A 19,706-nucleotide genomic window follows, 5' to 3' on the forward strand; every position below is an offset into this window, starting at 1 on the left:
TGTGTGTGTGTGTGTGTGTGTGTGTGTGTGTGTGTGTGTGTGTGTGTTTTCTATGCATCTTACACTGGACTGCAAAGTTCCTTTAATATCTTTAATTTTCTTTATTGTGTATGTGTCTTTTGAACTTTGGCTTGTATTTGAAATGTCAGAGGATCCTGGGTGAGTGAAGGTGGACCTAAAGCTAAGATCATGCAGCTTCTATAATGCCCCAGTGATGCTGATGTTGGGGACTATGGACTCTACTTTGAATGCCAGGAACCTAGAGATGATGTTTTATATTCTATCATTAAGGACAAGACACATTAGAGAACAGGTTTGGTGGCTCATGTTTGTGCTATATAATCCCAGAACTTAGAAGTCAGAGGCAGAAGAATTGCTGCAGCTTAGAGGCCAGCCTGGTCTATGCAAGTCCCAGGTCAGCCAGGGCAACACAGAGATACTGCCTCACAAAATCCCCAAGCAACACCCCCAAACAAAGAAAGAATAATAAAACACACCAAGATTTGAGCAATGAGTCTGACTTGGGGCCTGACAGTAAAACTTTGAAACAAAATCCTCTCCTTTATCGAGGCTGCAGAGAGAAAAGTAAATCCCAGTTAATCGAAGAGAAACATTAACTTAATATATCTTGTCTGTTGCAACAGAATGTGGTGATTCCACAAGGCAGAATCATTGCACAGAATGTGCCTTGGCTACTCCATGTGTTTGTGTGTGCATGTGTGTGTGTGAATGTACATGTGTCTGTGTGTATGCTGTGTGTATATCTGTACATGTACAGTTGCGTATATGAGTAGCATGCTTAGGAGTGTAATGTCTAGCTTCCATGCCACAAATCTGCTCTAAGAAAATTAAAGAAACCTACAAAAGTATTGTTCAGGTCACGTTAACACGGATACTGTGACCCTAATGTAACAGAGCAACCAGCCTGGCTTCTTAGCATGATTAATGGAACATTCTCCTTTGGAAAAGAAAACAAATTAACTGTCTTCACCAAATGTCTTCTGGAAGAGAGAAAGCTGCTCTCGTAAAGACAATCGGTTAAACTCTTTGTAGCACACGGGCTCCAGAGAAAATTAAAGCCTCGTTTTTATAAAAGATTTACTTGCCCTAGAGCACATAATTTTTTTTTCCAATGGATGGCCTTGGAAGGAAGCAGATAGGTCCACTATCGCCCATTTTATCTAATTAAGCTGAATCTGGTAATGCTCCCCCACCCTGTGTTTTCTAAGTGCAAGGCTCCTGAAACCTCAAGCCTCCCAGCATGGGAGAATAACTATTATTTCTTGTTACTGTGCATTTTAGAAGTCACAAAGTAAGAGGTGACTTACTTACATTTGCATAAACAATTAATTGCAACAGGGTACTAGAGGCATCAAAAATATCCTCCTTCCTTCTCCTTTCACCTCTCATCTTAGTGGAGCTCACTTCGATCAGAAAGAGAAAGAGAAAGGAGAGAGAGAGAGAGAGAGAGAGAGAGAGAGAGAGAGAACCGCCTACCAGTAGAGGTTTACTCTATTAGCTAAAGACCTGCTTCAAACTACACATATTGCAAGAAGTGCAGTAAACACAACCAAATCTGTGCAAAACAGATGTATGTAATGAGAGGTAAAGAAAACTTGAAGTCACTGAGTTTTTGAGTATCTGAGAGGGTAGAATTTTTAAAGATGAACTGAGATTGTTTTTATAATTTAAATATGTATGGTTACTATATATTTTTTAGCTATAATAACTCACCTCCCTTAAAGATAGCTAGATGTACATATGTCCGCATTCTGTTTTTATATAGTAGATATTATATATATCCACATATCATCTCCCTTCATGTACACGTGTTACACGTGTCTTCATGTAACAGGTAAAATAAATTACCAATCAAGAAGAGAGGTGTGTGCACCTTTCCTCTCATTTCCTACTCTCTGCCTCCTCTTGTATCCTTCCTGAAAAGCTTGTCCCTTCTAAGTCCCTAATGCATGGCTCACGTCATGTTTTAGACACCAGAATTTATTTTGGGACTCAAAGCCAGGTACAACAAATGAAAGAATCAACTGTATCTCCTTCCTTGGTGGGTCTATGGATCTATTTTCCAGTTTGGACATATATAATCACATAGACTATAAAGAATGGCCTAGTAAAAGGGTGCATATGATTGTAGTTGAGGATTAAAGAGATCACAGTTCAATTTAAATGTGATCTGAAAAGTATGGAAAAGTACAACCTCAGCCTGACATAAAGGCTTCATTTCAGACTGATAACCTCAGAGAATGAGCTAAGAGACACTCCTAATAGTGTGTGAGCTCATCTATATCAAGAGTACCAGTTCCGTACTTCAGTCAAGTAGTCACCATGACGTAAGGGACAGTGGGCCATGGGATGGGGGAGAGAGCTCAGCTGCTAAAATGCTTGCTCTCATTCAAGTGAGTTCAACCCCAGAAGCCACGTAAAAGGCTGCATGTGGTGTGACTGATTTGAGCCCGTATTTCCAAGGGTGGGGGCAGAAAGGGGAGAGAGCCTCTGAGGCTCCCTGGCTAGCAGTCTAGCTCAATTGGAGAGCTGCAGGTTCACGGGACACTATGTCTTAAAGAATAAGAGGTGAGCCCTTACAGAAGACACTGGATACCAACCTCTGGTCTCCAACACGCATGCATGCACACTTGCTGGAATTACCACAGAATTACCATGCCATTTCCACAGATTCATTCATCCAGCCCAAGTGTAGGTATGTGTTCTATAAAATATGGACCCCTATGCGTGTGACCTGGTTGACTTAGACGGTGGCCTTTGTAGCTATCTTGCAATTTGGCTACCCGCTCCCTCACTTTTAAAACTAGCTTCAAAGATTCTCCTTATATGCAGAGAACAGCTTTAAAAAAAAAAAAAAAACCTGGTTTCTGCTAAGTTACTAATTATGTTTAAAAGAACTACTTGGTTGAATTCAGCTTGATTTTTTTTTCCCCTCAACAAATCAGTTCTATGTTTAGATGGTAATAAACTCCTCCAGTCTGCATAGCACTTGGCACGGTGGTCCCTCTACCAAGTCAGGAGCATGGAAAGAGGGCCAGTGCTGGTTGAAAAGAAATGTATGTGACATCACAGCCTTGCCCGCACATGCTGCTTGGCATTGGATCCTGGTTCACACAAACTTCTTACAAAGAATATTGGGGGGACAAGTGGGGAATTCTGAATACTGACAGCATATTAGGTGAACATGTACTGGCATGGAACTCAGAGATTGTCAATTTAAGCACAGCAAGTTTTGCTTACTTCATTTGGAAAAATGCACATAATGAATCTAATTAGGAAAAATTAGAAGAGTGAATATCCAGTTGGCCATCCCTGGGTTTTGGGAACATAACATCTCCATGTTCTTAGTTTTACTTGGCTGTGTTTTCTAAATGTTTACAGTGTATACATACTGTATTCTAACAATTAGGTATTCAACACTCCTCTTTCTCAGTTCTCTGCTAAAACAACCTTCCTGAAGGCTGGAGGGCCAGTTCTGAGTTGCTAATTCACCACAGTTTTGTAGATAAGGTTAACACCAGCTCATATCTAAATCACCTGATTGAACAAGAGGATTTGAGAGATGGTGCTACTGAGATAATGTGAAAGTTTGCTCAAGGCTGGGGATGCAACTCAGTGGTGGGGCACTTGTCCAGTATATTCAAGGCTCTAGTTCAGAGGCCAGCACCAACAAGAAGTTGGATTTTAAACTGTTACAGCAACTCTAGGAAGCCAGTTTGTTTACCAGGGATGGGGTGGGCTGGCGAACTAGATGATGGGACTGAGCTTAGAGAGGCAGCCCCGAGGCCTCAATCCCATTCTGGTGTACTTCTAAGCATCCTTCTCCATCATCACTATTGTGCCTGCTTCCGAAATATGTTTCAGCAAAACTAAGAAAGAACCAGGCTAATACACAGCAAGGAATACATGCAAACTTGAGGTTAATATCTGAAGCAACAGAGAGCTGCTCACACTCCTCCAAACAGGTATGGAGTTTTGTTTAGCAAGACAAACCAGCCAGGAAAAGGGTTTTCATTTCAGTGTTGAAGATGAAAACAGTGAGGGCGGTAGCTAACACTTACAGAATGCTTCCTTCCTTCCATCCCGAGGCTGCACGCGGACACGGCATCTCACCCTCCTAACAACGCCCCGAGGATGGTCCTGCTTATTACCATCCCTGTTACCTAGATGAATCAGCCAAGGCTCCGAGAGATTAAGCACCTGTCTAAAACCATGCAGATTAGGCCCGAAGGCCCAGGGGCAGGGCCTATTATCATCACGTTGGAACTCCCATGCAGGGCATTCACAGTCGTGAGTCCTGCTAACAGCAGAGAGAGCTCACCCTCCCAGTGGCCAGCCTGTCCCACACCCAGATTTTCTCCCATCAGACCTCAAGAACTGCAGCCTACTGAATCGGTAAACCCTGCTCACCTCTCCCCCTGCCTGCTTTCTAAGCACTTTCCCTCACCTTGAAGTTGGTGGCATACTTTACGCATTTAGTAACGTAACCTTGTAGCCTGTCTTCAGTCCTTACTTCCTGGAGCGGCATGGTTTCTATTTTGATTGATACATATTCACACATACAGGCCCTTATAATTTAATAAGGCTATTAAAGCAAGGTTATCAGTGGATTCATATATAAACCCAGCAAGCATGTTTTAATAGGCAGAGGGTTCACGTTTCAAATTACCGCTTTAGAGGGAAATATTCACACCCAATTATTGTGCTGCCACATAAAGTGAACAAATAACTCGATTTGAAAATGGAACAGCAAATCGAAATCTGTGCAAGGCAGAGAATGCCAGGCAGCATATCCCCCTGAATCTGTCCACACTGCCTGATTAAGCTCTTACAAGGCTGTGTGATAAGGGGCCTTTTCCTGATCTGATAACTGCCAGGGAGAAGCCAAATGCAGAGTCTATCTGTAAATGCTTAATCCCCTAGAAGGCAGATTAAGTGTATAATTGACCTAGATAATCCATGTATCATCTCTAGTCAAATGTTCCCGGGCCCAGTTCACAGTGACACGGGCCCGCAGAAGAAAGCTGCAATGGGCGCAGCATTACCACCAGTGTGGACTGCGGCCAAGTTTGAGATGGCTTTTTAATCACTCATCCCTGAGCCTGTGAGGTTTAAGCAGATGAATTCACCCTAAGCACATCTCTTTTAATCCCGATTTTCTTCTCAGTCTGTGTCTTCAAGAAGTACAAGGAGGAAAGAAAATAAATTAATTTTTGTTTAGACCTTGAAATCTTAGGTGCTTCTCTTAATGATCTGATGTCTAATTTCAGAAAACATGTTTTTTTTTTCTTTTCTTTTCTTCTTCTTCTTCTTCTTTTTTTTTTTTTTTGGTTTTGTTTTGTTTTGAGGGAGATGTTGAATTAATCATCAGAGAAGGAGGAAAAGCCATCTGCATGATTTACGGACACTCCAACTGGAGACGATTCGCTTCAAGCTATGCTCCCAGCCTGAGCACCCTTCTTTAGCTGCTACTTTCAGAACATGGAGCTTATTGCAATACATGTGTTTTTTTTTTTTCTTTATAAAACATCAATAATTGACGAGGAGGCAAAGCTTCCTCTTGAATCTTAGAGTGATGCAATTTTTCTTTAAAAATTCAGCTCCATTGATAAGATTTAAATCCACTGTCATACACATTATGATATTCACTTGATTTAAATGCCTGACTATTTTGTTTCTAAATATTAAAATATTATTTTCAGCAAATGAAAACTGTATAATTGTATTTGATTTTTTTTTCCTGAAAAATAAAAAAGCAGATAAAAATTGCTCATTTGTACATCTAAAATACCATGGTGAATGACTTGGGGATTTCTTTCTCATCAGAACATTATTTTGGACTGGTGAAGTCCATCTTAAAGATACACTATTAAACAAACACTGTTGGTATTTTATGAAAGGAATATATAAACCAATTATGTTACTAAACAGGGAAATTTTCACTGCAGAAAAACGTCTGGTTAGGCAATATTATATCTAAATTCACTTCTCAACAAAACGTACAGAATGCTTGATTTTTAAAAAAACACAGTGGAGATGAATTTGGAAAGTCTGTTCTTAAGTTACATAATAAAATAGATAAAAAAGTGGAACATCAAATACAGAGCCCCAAATGCTGTTCTGATAATCCCCCACAAGCATCCTCCTCCAGCCAAAAGTACAATGATGAGGCAGAGGGATAAAGGAAAAAAAAAAAAAAAAAAAAAAAAAAAAAAACAGCTCAGAAATCACCAGATAGGGACCTTGTTAAAACATAGAATAAGCCAATAAATGACCAACTAGGATCCACAATATACTCATAGGCAAACATCTATTAAAAGCCATCCAGCCTTCCTGTAAGCACACACAGTAACAGAGAGGGGAAAAAGAAACCGGACCAACCAACGAGAACTCGAGGGATTTATCAGGTAAATAACGCTAAGACTTGAAACACAGTTAAAGCACAAGGACCATCAGAACATGCTTCTAAAATGACAGATGCCAGCAGGAACAGACAACCAGGGAGAGACATGGCAGTCAGAACCAACAAGCCCCAAACAGTAAACAGTCGCAGAGATATATACTTTTTCTTCATTCCAAATGCTAATTTGCTATTATTCATTTCTGCCATTTATCAAAATGCAACACTTTGGAAAAGAAATCTCTCAGATCAACAAGTATTTTTCAATAGATTTCTGCCAATTGTTTAGGAAGCCATCCCAGGACCCATATCATTAGACAGTGGGGTCGGAAGAGTTAGCTCTCTGTACTAAGAGCTGTGGAATGGCAGGTTTCAGGAGACCCCTTTTGTGCTGATATTTCCATTACCGTTCATCTCACCGGCACAAGAGTTTTACAGAGCACGTATGCATAGAATACACACCATGCTTGAGGAAACAGAAGCCGAAAATAATCAAACATGTTGGTAATCTGATGATTTGCCGCTAGATTATAGAAAAACAGTAAGTACTGAATTAAATTACCGAAGCTGCATGGAAATGAAGCTTTTGAGAAGCTCTGGGTTTTTAAATGACAAATGTTTTAAATCCATGACAGATTCAATAACTTTTTTTTTTTTTAATACCACAGTTAGGTTGCCTAGCACCAATAGATTTCATAAATTAGGGGACCAGGTTATTCAGAGAATAAGCAAGTAAGTGGGTAAGAAATTCATGTCTAAATAAGCTTTTTTTTTAAAGGCCCCGCCCCAAGGTTGGGGTGAAGTGCATAAAATGGTTATCATGGTTAGAATGGTAAGAGTGTATGCTCAGGAGAGGAGACTGAAGATTGCGTTGGGAAAAGAAAATTGGGGCAATGTGAAGCGAAACTGCGTGAGTGTGTGGGCGGCTTCTCAGAGATTTACTGCTGCCATCGACGCTGGCTCGTGGACTACTTGAAGAGGCTGGTGTAGCTGGGAATTTTTGAAAGGACCCCCCCCCCATACACCCTGAGACAGAACTTGCTTCTGCAAAGTATATTCTTAGGAATATTTCTTTTAATTATCGATTCACATTAAAGCCCAGAGGGCTGGAATGCGCTTATGTTCTTTTAGTTAGGCAAGTTCATTTTCCCCCATCTGTGCCAGACAAGGCTCTCTTTTAACTTCTAAATGAAGATTTGGTTGCAATTCCCCGACGAAGAGCCCCTCAGAGGACCATTTGCCTCACATCCTTCAACAGGAATACCTTCAAACAAATTTTTCTCCTTGCATTTGTAATTAAAAATAAAAAAAGCGAGAAGGGCGGATTATATGTCAGTGAAGAGACAAGGCTAAATCACAGATTGAGCATCAGATTCTTTACTAGCTATTTTAAAGTTTCAGGGATCACCAGTCATTCACACACTCATTCATAGAGGAACACACACACACCACAAAACTGAAAACCGGAAGATAACCGATCAAAGAAAAAAAAAAAAAAAGGCAACCTAGGCAACCTAGGCATTGAAAAGAGCAATCCACAAGCTTCTTGAAAATTTGTAGTTTGGAATTGAATTCAGTGGAGATGGGCAGAATCCACACCCCTATGCAGAGACCTGAGGGTACTGCTGGTCTTTTTTCAATGCCTATTGGACGGGCAACAGTGCCCCCAGACAAACTGGGCTCGGGGCTTTCATAAAGGCATGCATGCAGAGAGAGGGAGGCCCCACTGGTGAGCTTTATGCATGTATGAGGCATTCTCGGTGGATGTGGGTCATGCTAGAAGATGTACACAGGAAGATTATTTGATTCTAATTCATGCCACTTGATATAATGTGATAAAACATTTGACATGAGAGATAAGTTCCATTTTAATCTGAGAGAGGACAAGTGGGAATTAAAAAGTAAGAAGGGTTTTATCAAAGGAAGGTGCTGCAGGGAGAGAGGGGTGTGGGGCACAGAACAGAGGTGATTGGAAAAGGAACAGAAGCAAAGAAAGACAGAAAGAAGCCTTTTGAACACACCAGGAAAGCCAGTGAGCTGGAGGACAAAGCACAGAAAGTCAGAAGCTGCAGAATCTGAAAGCGGTGCCAACAATGAGCTCATTTAGCTACGGGACAAAAACATACAAAACGCAGCGTAAATTGGTGAACACAATTACAGGAAAAATACAGAAACAAGGGTTCCACAGTTGAGCAAAACATTAATGTTTGGGCTGGCACTAAAAATACAAAAGCCTGGACAGGAGGGGAGCACGTTTCACGGGGCTGAAGTAGACGAGGGCACCAGCTCCTGTGCACTCTGGCCAGCTCTACATAGGTAGATTTGGGAGAAATTAGGAGCAGTATATCTGGCTACATGAGATAGCCCTATCTTCTTTGGCTTTAGACGGCCAGATGGTTTGAGACCACTGCAGACTCCTTTTGACTTCAGTGGCTTACTTTGCAATGGCAAGAAGTCTCCCTGAGAGTCACTCACCCACGGAAGCCTGCATTTCTGTTTTGTTTTGAGTTGATGTGGCAGTCCACCGCATTTGATTTCCACTGGATTTACCCACTTCTACTGAGGTAGGTAGATGGACAGGAAGCACCATGGATTACCAAAGAAACTGACCAAGTGACTCACATATAAGCCTTTGGCAACACCCAGGATGGGGGAAGTCTAGCCTTACAGAAATTCCAACCCATTACAAGGCATGGCAATGTGACACTTACTGCATATCTGCATGCCACATCTGGCATCAAGGAGGCACTGCCCCCAGGGTAAGGGTCGCTGGCCTCGGTATCCCCCATGGGAACGTGTCCCTTACACAAGGCCAGATTGCAAGGAGAATGGGGATGGAAGAAGGTCTTTGCCAGTTGAAGGAGTCTGCCTCGCCAGCTCTGTGCAGAGCGTGCCTGCTTGCCGGGAGGCTGTGTGCCGTCCACATATCACACAGACTGGGACTCAGACAGAGCCACACCAGGAGTGGGTGCAGAACAGACATGACAGAGAAGAGCCTAAGGCAGAGGGAGAGGAAGAGATTCTCTTTGAATCAGGACCAATCCATTTTCTCAAAATGTGACTTATCCTCCTGTCTGTAATTTTGTCACATTTTGGAGGGTCTCCTCCTTGGGCTGCAAGGAGGAGAAGGCATTTACTTACATCAAATAACCTTTCTATATACATCTCCTCATTGACCTTATCACGCAGGACATCCTGAGAGTGGCGGACGAACGTCACGTAGGCATCAGCCACATCCATCCCGGGTTTCTGCAAAGAAACAAGAAAAGATGAAAATGGAATCTTCAGACCTGAAGGTGCCCGGGCAGCCTGCTTACCTTTCCTCTTTCCACGGCCCCTGCATCTTTCCTTCTATTTTCATAATCACCTCTGTTCAGTTCTGGACCGGAAGAAATTGATAGTAGACCCTTATGCTTTTCAGAAGACTGGAATGGAATTTTATAGAGACTTTCCCTCTCTCCATCTCTCTTTTAATTGCTCTCCTTCTTACTCTTTTCTAGAAAACTTAGCTGATAGACACAATTCTGGATCATCCAGGGGCATTCCCTGGCTTTGCTCTAAATAGAAACTACTGTTAAAAAAAAATCTAAGCGTACTCTGTCTTCTATTATCCCTTTCTCTGTGTAAAACAAATGAGAAATACCATTTCAGTAACTATTCCCTTTAATTCAAGACTCACAGGAGGGGAATTCAGCCTGAGAGCAATTTGGGGAGTGTTTGTGGGTTCTGTACTCAGACAGGACACTCAGCCATTTGTCCTTGCCTTTCAGTCAGCCTGGAACTTTAGGGATGGAAAATGAAGAATGAATAAATGAAGAATGAGTGAATGAGTGGAAAGAAAGAAAGACAGGTAAAGGGAGCTTGATTTTTAAATTAATTAGATATTCTGGAGAGGTAGGCAGGTGGTTCATCCAGGAGTTAGGAAATGATTTATAGTGAAAAAATAACATACAAATAAAACCAAACCAGAATGTACACTGTTTGAGATGTCAGAAATCAAAGTTATCTCCAAAGAAACCTATTAAGACACTGTAATATGGGTCATTAGGAGAGCTGCCATAAATCCCTTAAATTTCTACAGTAGAGATATATGTTTGCTAATAACTAAAAAGATTGGTTTTCATTACTATGATTTACCTTAGATCACAAAGTATCATTTCTCTACAAGACGTGACTGTCAGGCACTGCAAATTGAAGTTAGTTAACACTTCTGTGTAATTTCCAGGGTGAAAATGAGGGAGGTTTGGAAACAGTAGGACTGTATTTTTTTTCCCCCTGATACAAAGCTTACAATTATCAAGCAAAGGGCCAATGCTTGGCCCCCAGGATGCTGGTAACATTTCTTAACACATGCTGAAACAATGACAAGGTATTAATTTGAAAAACAATGAGGGACACCCCAAAGCCACAGTATCAAATGTTACACTTCTAAGCAATTTTCAGCAAATGGATGGAGCAGTTTCCATGATGGTTCTGTAATTGTACCGGCTTTATGATACAAAACAACAGCAGTTCTCCAATGAGATGGGAGCAGTAGCCATCAGTTCTAAGTGGCTACTTCTCCTTCTTTAGCAGCTGCACATCAAAAGACATTCTTAGGAGGGATGGACTCTTTACCTGGGGAACCTGAGAAAATTCTTATTATTTATCCATATATTTCCTGGGGTAATTGCAACATACCTTTTCCTGGGTACAACTTAGTGCTAAGATGAAGTACAAGTCAGATGTAGCCACCTCTTGGTGACTTACCATGCTGGGAATAGCGCTCTGCAATGCTGAGAACTTCAGCATGCCTTCGCTTTCAGTAAAACTCATTTCCTGAAAAGGGCATTCATTCCAATTCCTCAAAAGGGCATCAAGCCAGTTTGGTTTGATTTTCATTGATTTATGGTTTTATCTATGACTACATCGTTTACCAAGGGTTGATACCATGTCCTGTATTAGCAGTGAGGTTTTATTTGCCTTTTCCTCTTAGAGGATAAGCTTCATACAGAGCAGAACTTTGATTAATTTTTAATTAAATTATTAGCACACAGGAATGATCCCTGGTGCCTAGTAGGTACTCAGTAAACATTAATTGTATGGACACATCTATGAATGACTAACCAAATCCTCTAGTAACCTCCCTTTTAGAGCTCTCCACTTCACTGTATGTATCATTACTCCATCCTGAGGTGAAAGTTATGTGAACCATTTGAACATCAATGGGCCATAGTTACAGAGCCACAGATTACTATCTCCCTACCTGACCTTCAAGAATTATGACTGGCAGCTATAATAATGTATCTAACAATGTCTTGAGAGTCACACATTGCAATATAAATTTGAACTACTATGATTCCTTCCTCTTGATATTAAATTTTACTATTAGCCTCTAATGTAGACTCAGAAAGGAAAAGGAGACTTGATGGAGACAACAAACAGACACAAATGAAGTTTCTGCACAATTAGTTCTCTCTCTCCTGCTCACAGCTGCTGCTCTTTGATGTGAGTACTACATCTGATTCAAACAAGTTAGGCTTCCATCTCTTGTAGACTAGGATGGAGAAGAGGGAAGAAGGAATTTGTCTGAGCAAGGTGTGCTAATGAGAGAGTGCTATTCGGGGAGGACAGACTGCCTCATCAGACATTCCTTCTCACAAACTGTTGGGGTGACTGGGGAAAGGGGGAGCTGCCCTTAGACCCCGGGAGGCCTTGCAGGGAGCTATGCAGCCACTGGAGACAGGTAGTCAAGGTGGGGAACATGAGTCTCCAAGAAAAGATTCAGTTATAATCGGGACATTGTTTAAAATGGCAGGGGCATAAATTGCAGAAAGGACATATCATATAGTTTAAGTAGACTTCTCATCAAAACACCTACAATCAAAACTGCTGACAGATAAGGAAACTGACTTGTAAGTATTAGTTATAAGCTGAAATACACATGTGACTGAACAACTGATGTCACGAGATAAGTTAGGCATTAATTATATCAGCACTGTGTTCTCATAGCAGGATCGGCCTTTAGGTGGTGGCTGTTAGATATGGCTGGGACAGACTGGCAGAATATAACACAGACTTTAGAAAGCACATAAACAAACACAGAAAAATAAATGTAGGTGGACTCTACCACATGCAGAAGACATAATTTAGAAATAAGGCTCCCCAGTGGGTTTGGTAGAGTGGGACATTTTCATCTTCTCTTGCTCCCACCAGATCCTTCTAGGCAGGGAATGCAAACGCTAATCTTTGGTACCGTGAGCAAACCTTTAGTATGAATGCCAATTGTGCAAGGAAGGGTCAAACTCTGCATTTAAGAGAAAGAAATGTTCTGAGTTATTGGGAACAGTGCCACTTCCTGCTAGTCAGACTCAGCAAGCAAAATGTCTCCAGGATAATGAACTCATGGTGTCCTCACATGGGACCAAATTCAAACTGTCAGAAACCCTCACAACACAAAGAGTTAAGAGCATGATTTAAAGGGATTGTGTTTGGGTTTATAAGTCTGGCTGCAAATAACAAAGGGCCAGTGAAGACTTATAGAGATGACACCTATTTTAAGTTGTCTGCCAAGCAACCTAGGAAATAATACTTATGAAAACAACAAACAAACAAAAAACAAAACAACACAAAAGTCTTTAGGTGTTTCAGGTCAAGAATTACTGACTCTGCCCATTGGTTGTCATACTTTTATAGAAGAATGGGGAACACATTTTAGAAAGACATTTTAAAGGCTCCACCCAGAGTCACTGAATTAGAACCTCTGGGGATGAGAGCTGGAAATCTAAGAAAATGTCATCAAATAATGCCCCAGTTCTTGCCATGTCTTCTTGTATATTCTGGTATGTGTACCAGTGACTAAAATAGGTAAATGTGGCATGCTAGTGAAATAATTCTTTAGGAAACAAAACAAAACAAAAACAAAATAACAAAAAACAAATCTATACATCCACCCTGCAAACCTATCAGCTTACCCACCAACTCCCTTATCTGTACTGCTTTCCAGTTTCCAAGGTGTGAATACTACTGGAAGGCTGATTTTGTGCACATTGTCTCTTCGGAACCGGAGCAGACAGGCTCTACCATGAACATGAGGTTCCCGACTGTTCCCAGGCGACCTTGGGCATACTATTTAACTTTCTAGGTCTTCAGTTTCCTCTCCTGTTGAACAGGATAAAATGAATGATGGCCTCTTACAGGTCTGTCTTCAAAGGTAAATGATTATTTACTATATCTAAATCCTACATATACATATATATGTTGTTAGAAATAATTTTCTATGGAAGTATTTATTTTCTGTAATACTTAGTATACTGTTACTGGCCATAAAAGTATACATTTAATCAATTTACTTTCAAAATGTAGCACCTCACCTAAGCCATTAACAATTGGTACAAGCATGGGTTTGGTCTACTAATCATATTGTTTTCTAATACTAGAATAATTACTCAACTATCAAAGCATGTGCCTCTGCATTAACTAAGCTCAATTTGTAGTGTGACAGTGTTTCAGAGCATAGTTTGAAGTGTGAGCTTTATTGCTGCCAGTCACCTGGCCCTCCTAGAGCAAGTAAGCCTCCATTTCAGTTTTCCATCTTTAAAATGGAGACGTTACAAAGATTAAATGTTAAACGGCTTAAAACAATGGTAGGCAGGTAGGGAGTAAGTCACAAGGCTTGGCCTCACTGGTTATTATAATCAGTGGTAGACCAACCATATTGGGGGCCGTGCTGTGTTATTTTCTTCTGCCTCTCCAGAAAAGAAACTGCTAAGTGGTTTCTGCTCTTTCACATCCTCAAGTTCCTAGTATAGCATCAACAGTTGACAAGTGTCTTTATGATTATCATAGGAAACTCTCAATAGTACTGAGTCCATTTCATCCCACCTTCAGAATAAAGCTAGATCTGGCCTGTGGAATTATTAACTTGAGGTATAAGAAATTGCTAACATTAAATCTTTTCTGACTTTTCTAAAATGTTACCCTCATGTGGTTCCGATGTTAATATTGATGTTAAATGTAAATTCTTCATTTATTGAGCCTCACCCGAATAGATGGCCCTAAACTCCCCTTACTACCTGATTGCCTCTCTGCTTTGAGGCATTCACCAAACAGCAGCAGACATCAGCTCTCTATGATGGGAGCTAGCCATTTGCATTTCTGATACTCCTGAAGCCCAGTGGAGGGTGGGGCTAAGGCAGCAGATTCACCCATCCTTCGCTCTGGGCCCTGTCACATCCTGAAATGCCCTTTGCTGCACGAATGTCTAATGAGCGCCAGGTAGGGCCACGTGAGTTCCACACATATAGCCCTATTTAATGCATGTAACACACCTAGGTGTGAAGCATCTTCATTTTAAAGATGTGGAGCAGGGACAGAGACTTCACAGAAAGAGAGAGCTTGTGCTTTGGAGCTTAAAAGAGTAAAATGTTCTTGTGGTTTATGAGCCCTTTTTCTTCTCCATTCCCCTGCCCACAGGAAGGAGTTGGGGTCCCTTGATGAGAAATATTGTATAAATTCAAACATAATTATTGATTGTACATTCTTTCATTAAACAAACAAAATGCATGCTAATGCTACATTCACTCCAATTTCCCATTTTGTCTTCCTTTGAGAAATAAGCCAGTAAACCATTACACACTTAGCTTCCTGGGGAAATGAATTTAAATGTTAATATAAATCCTTTTAGAAAAAAACAAATTTTCACAAATAAGTATTTGAACAAGGAGGGTACTTAACCACGTTCAGAATGAGAACCGCTCAGTACCAGCCCCTCAGCGACTGTTGAGATAAGCTCCTAAATTTAATATTTTATAATAGACTCACACCTCTTTTGTTAGAAATGGAGAAACAGCATCATTTTCTTCCCCCCTTTATTGGAATATATTTAAAAATCTTTCCAATTTTATTTTGCTAATAGGCAGGGCAAAGTCCGTCTATAAATGTCTTCTGATTTATCTCAGGTAATCCCACACTTTAGCATTCATGTGTAGTACTTAACCTCAATTTAAATGTAAATTTTGGGCAACTTCAAGTGCCTTCTCTGTGAACTTTGAGGGTTCTCTTCATTAATGAGGCCAGTACTAATTATGAACAGTTTTGTAAGTTTTCCTTAAAACAATTGCAGAATTGACCCCCAAATGAACAAATTCAGAATTTATTTGTTTAAACTAAAAAATAACAGAACTCTTGTTGAAATATATAATTCAAGGCTGTAAGTCGTGCATGCAGGATGAGCAGAACGACTTAGAGTGATGTGGAACCAGAGGACAAAAGCGAGTGGGAACTGGGTTAACCCACATGCTGGTTCTTCTTTTCCAACACAGGAAACTGTGCCTTTTTTTTCATTGGAAAAATGTGGTCCGAATCTTAGTCTATATTAGAAATATAGAGCTTAGTGGCAAGGAATGAAGACAGCACCCACCATGGAAGCCAAGCACAGAAACAGATATGATCAAATAAAACACAAAGCTCAGACACTCATGGTTGGATGCAAAGCACAGAAAAATGGCACATGCTTTCAGTCCTAGCACTAGGTGTAGCTGCAGAGGGTCTCAGCATGTTCTAGGCCGGCTTTGCCTACATAGGGAATTCTAGGCCAGCAGGGATACAGAGTGAGACCCTGTCACAAAATACAAATAAAAGAAAACCCACAAACAAAACCCAAAACAAAAATGGAAAATGTGCCAAAGTGGAAAAAACAAACAAACAAACAAACAAACAACTAAATCACAAACAGTGATGGATGCTCAGATACTCACAGGCACATCCACGTACTTGGAAGCTGCCTTCACCTAAGGAGGAAAGAGAGTAGGACATGAGGCAAGTGTTTGCGTTTCCTGTTCACAGCTCTCTCATTATCTGAGTTCAGATGACAAGCCGGTACACAGTGCTGACCAGGAAAAACAAAAAGGCACTAAAATGCAAAATGCTCTAGTATTTTTCAAGCCATGATCACTGTTTGGGGAGAATGAGCAGTTTTACTAGTTCAGGTTCTATAGCTGGCACAAGAGTTTGGCATTGTCCTTCCTGCCTTTAAAACAGGGAGAGGTGACTGTCTAGACCTGGGCTTATTGAGAGAGGGCGCTCACGTCTATATTAGTAATCAAGAGTATCAGCATTCCTGGTACCCTGGGCTTTTATAATTTGCCTTCAGATTGTCCTGAAATCTTCTATGCTAGGTGTCTGACAGTTCAGATTTTGAAGCAGAAGGCCTGTGATGAGGCCCTCAGCCTAAAAGACATGCATGGTTTTCCTCAAGTTTTTTTTTTTTTTTTTTTTTAAGCAGAACTTTTGGGGCTGTCCCAAGGCTACTACTATATGCCTCTTGGTTTTAGGTTCTAAAAACCCATATGAAAAGTACAGGAGATGGTTCTAAAATTCATTTTTAGGTGAAGAGCATAGTGCTAGAACAAAGAGTGTGCACTCAGACCGGGGTTGCAGCCCATTGCTACCGAATGCCAACTGCATGACATACTGGTGACCTCATTTCTCTGAGCTTAAAAGGGGGAGATACTAACCATGGTTGATTCAGTTGCTGACGTGACATGAACCCCCACAAAAATCCAGGGATGCCATAAGCATGGAATCAAGCGGAGTTAAAGCTGTGCTAAGCAAATCAGGGTGAGGTCTAGGCGCTGGGGGAGTCTATACTCAGTCGGGTTTGAGGAACAAACCCAGGGAGCGTGTCTAGTGTAGAAAGGATTCCTCCTTGAAAGTCAAAGTTTCTTTTGCCATGGACTTAGCCAGCCAAGTCCCTTAGGCTAGTTTCTAGAGTTTTGGAACCTGGTGGAAAACCGCCTACTCTGTATGACGGCTGGTCTGATCATGTGAGGAAACATGAGAGTGTGGGGTCAACATTAAAGTCGGAGGCACACACATCCATTAGCTACTAAATGCCAATGCCCTTTCCCTTCTCTGATAAGGTCAGAGCGCCTTGTGACCTTATTATGACTCCAGTTTCCTCTTGCTACGGATTCTCTGAGACCACATCCCTTTGCTGTTTAGTGACACAGATCACAATTATAATTTGGTATTTTTATTGTGTCTGACCTCTATAAAATGTCATGAAAGCAAAGACTAACTCAGCCTTGCTTAGCTGTCTCCATTAAACTGCTACCTGGCTTGGAATGGGGCCTCTGGAGGGAAGGAACCAAAGGGAAAAGCTAGTGTCCAATGTTGTCTTCAGGGAGGCTAAGAAACAAGCACTCTCAACCTGACTGAAATGCTGCCATGATCAGCATGGTAGTAGTTAGAGCTGAGTTCTTTGTAAAAAAAATGCTGGGAGAAGAGACCCGCTATTGGTACACAAAGGGACTTCCATAAAGCGATTCCCTTCTCTAAATCTGTCCATGCCAATCCTAGTCCAAAATCTAGCCAATCAAGCAAAAAGACAGTTTTCTCCCCCCTTCTTCTGGTTCCCCCCACATACGATAATATCTACCAATTACTAGATGATGCGTTTCACTTTGCAGAATATGGCTTGATGGGCTCGAGTTTAAGAAATTTGTGTATCCATGTTCTCAGCCACGAGTTTAAGAAATTTGTATATCCATGTTCTCAGCCACAAGTCAGGAAAGCCAGGTGTTGCATGCCCTGGTCTGAGCCCAGGCTACCCCTCGGAATTTCCCATCTTCTCAGTGCTCAGGGAAATGAAAAGCAAGGAGATGAAGCATCAGTGGTCAGAGCTGGTGCTGGCAAAAGAGCTGTTCTCAGTGAGAAATCTCCTCTTTTGCTCTGTCAAGTTGATGCTTGGCAGTTGGTAGGAGTTTTGCTACAGCTGAAATGATCAACCTTTAAACACGCCTACTCTTCACTTACCACTAACACACAGTTCCAATCCAGAGAGTGACACCAGTCAAGTTCTGTTCCTTACAAATTCTATTTCTTTGAGAGCTTGTGGCATGAATGAAAACTTCATGTACCTTTACACTCGCACTAGCCTCCACTCTCAGCTTGTGTGTGTGTGTGTGTGTGTGTGTGTGTGTGTGTTGTGGTGTAGGCCAGAGATTAACACTGTTAATTTCTGTGTCTTTGTTGATCACTCTTCACTTAATTGCATTTTGAGACAGGATCATTCACTGAACCTGGAGCTCAGGGATCTAGCTGGATTGGCAGGGAAGTCCAGGAATCCTCTGTCTGTGCCTTTCCAGTACTGGGACCAGAGCAGGCTGTTGCTGAACTTGGCTTTCGCATGGGTACTGGGGAGTGAGCTCAGGGCGTCAGGCTTTGTGAGCCATCTCTTCAGCTCTTGGCTTATTACTGATCTTTCCCCATCCCCATTATAATAGGGAAAAAAAAAGCTCGGAGAGGGTTGGAAATCATACTCCTATTGTTTTTTGGGAAGAGGTAGATTATTGTTTTGGGTGCTGGACATTAAACTTTTGGAAAAATGTGGAGGGTAAAGATGAAGGGAGCCTGGAGGCATCATTTAGAAGGAAAGTGAGACAGATGGCACCTTGCTTGGGAAATGAAGGGGGAGTATTAGAACCTAGAACCTTCTTGTAGTTTATTGAAAGAACCACCTTTCTTGAGCCTCATTAGAGCAGTTATAAAACACTGAATCAGGGTGAAGAAAATGATGAGGCCCAGAAGGCATGTCCAGCAAGCAGATCCCAGCGGACACTGGCCATCTCTGAAGGTCATGTCTCGCTCTCTCTAGGAATAATGTTGCAGGCCTGTTTCTTTACCAGGCTGACAGGCCCCTCCTAGACTGCTTCCCTTCTCTCGTTCTGGCCTCTTTGTGAGGTAGGAAATACTCAACAGCTCCCTTTCCTTATCCTCATCTCTTTCCTTCTCTTTTTTCTGAATGGAGGTGGAAAAGCAGCAGGAACAGACTCTAGACCCTGGCCCTGGGACCTCCTTCCCTGACTAACGCCAGAAGCACAGTGTTTAAGCACCACAGTTCTTTTCAGCTTCACACCTTTAGGTCAGCTGCACTCTTGGTAGAAGAGAATGAGCAGACCCTCCTGACCCCTAGGACTTTGGGTTCATCTGTTCAAAATCAAAGTATGCCCGCTTCAGAGTGACTCAGCTGGTAAAGGTTTTGCCTTGCAAGCATGAAGGCTTCAACTTGAGCCCCCCAAAAAGAGGTAGAGACTGAGTGATCTTTGGGGCTCACTGGTCAGCACGCCTAGCCAATCAACAAGTTCCAGGCCAATCAATGAGGAACTCTGTCTCAAAAGAAGGTAGCTAGTACCCAAGTAATAATATCTTAGGTTGGTCTGTGGACTTTGCACTACCCATGTTACCCCCCTAATCATACACACACACACACACACACACACACACACACACACACACACACACA

General features: G+C 41.6%; 1 protein-coding gene across 3 annotated transcripts in view; it reads right to left on the reverse strand.

Moving 5' to 3' along the window:
* Cadps (calcium dependent secretion activator) overlaps window positions 1-19,706 on the reverse strand; it is a 444,339-nt gene that overhangs the window by 24,551 nt on the left and 400,082 nt on the right. For all 3 annotated transcript variants that reach the window (XM_055599062.1, XM_055599061.1, XM_055599060.1), the window contains 2 exons: window positions 16,159-16,191; window positions 9,563-9,670 (listed from right to left, as the gene is read on the reverse strand). In XM_055599062.1, coding sequence (XP_055455037.1) covers window positions 9,563-9,670; window positions 16,159-16,191 — 141 coding nt within the window. The remainder of the gene's footprint in view (window positions 1-9,562; window positions 9,671-16,158; window positions 16,192-19,706) is intronic.

The sequence above is a fragment of the Psammomys obesus genome, unplaced genomic scaffold (genome assembly GCF_907164565.1).
Source record: "Psammomys obesus unplaced genomic scaffold, mPsaObe1.curated_primary_1811, whole genome shotgun sequence".
In the NCBI taxonomy this organism is placed as follows: Eukaryota; Metazoa; Chordata; class Mammalia; order Rodentia; family Muridae; genus Psammomys; species Psammomys obesus.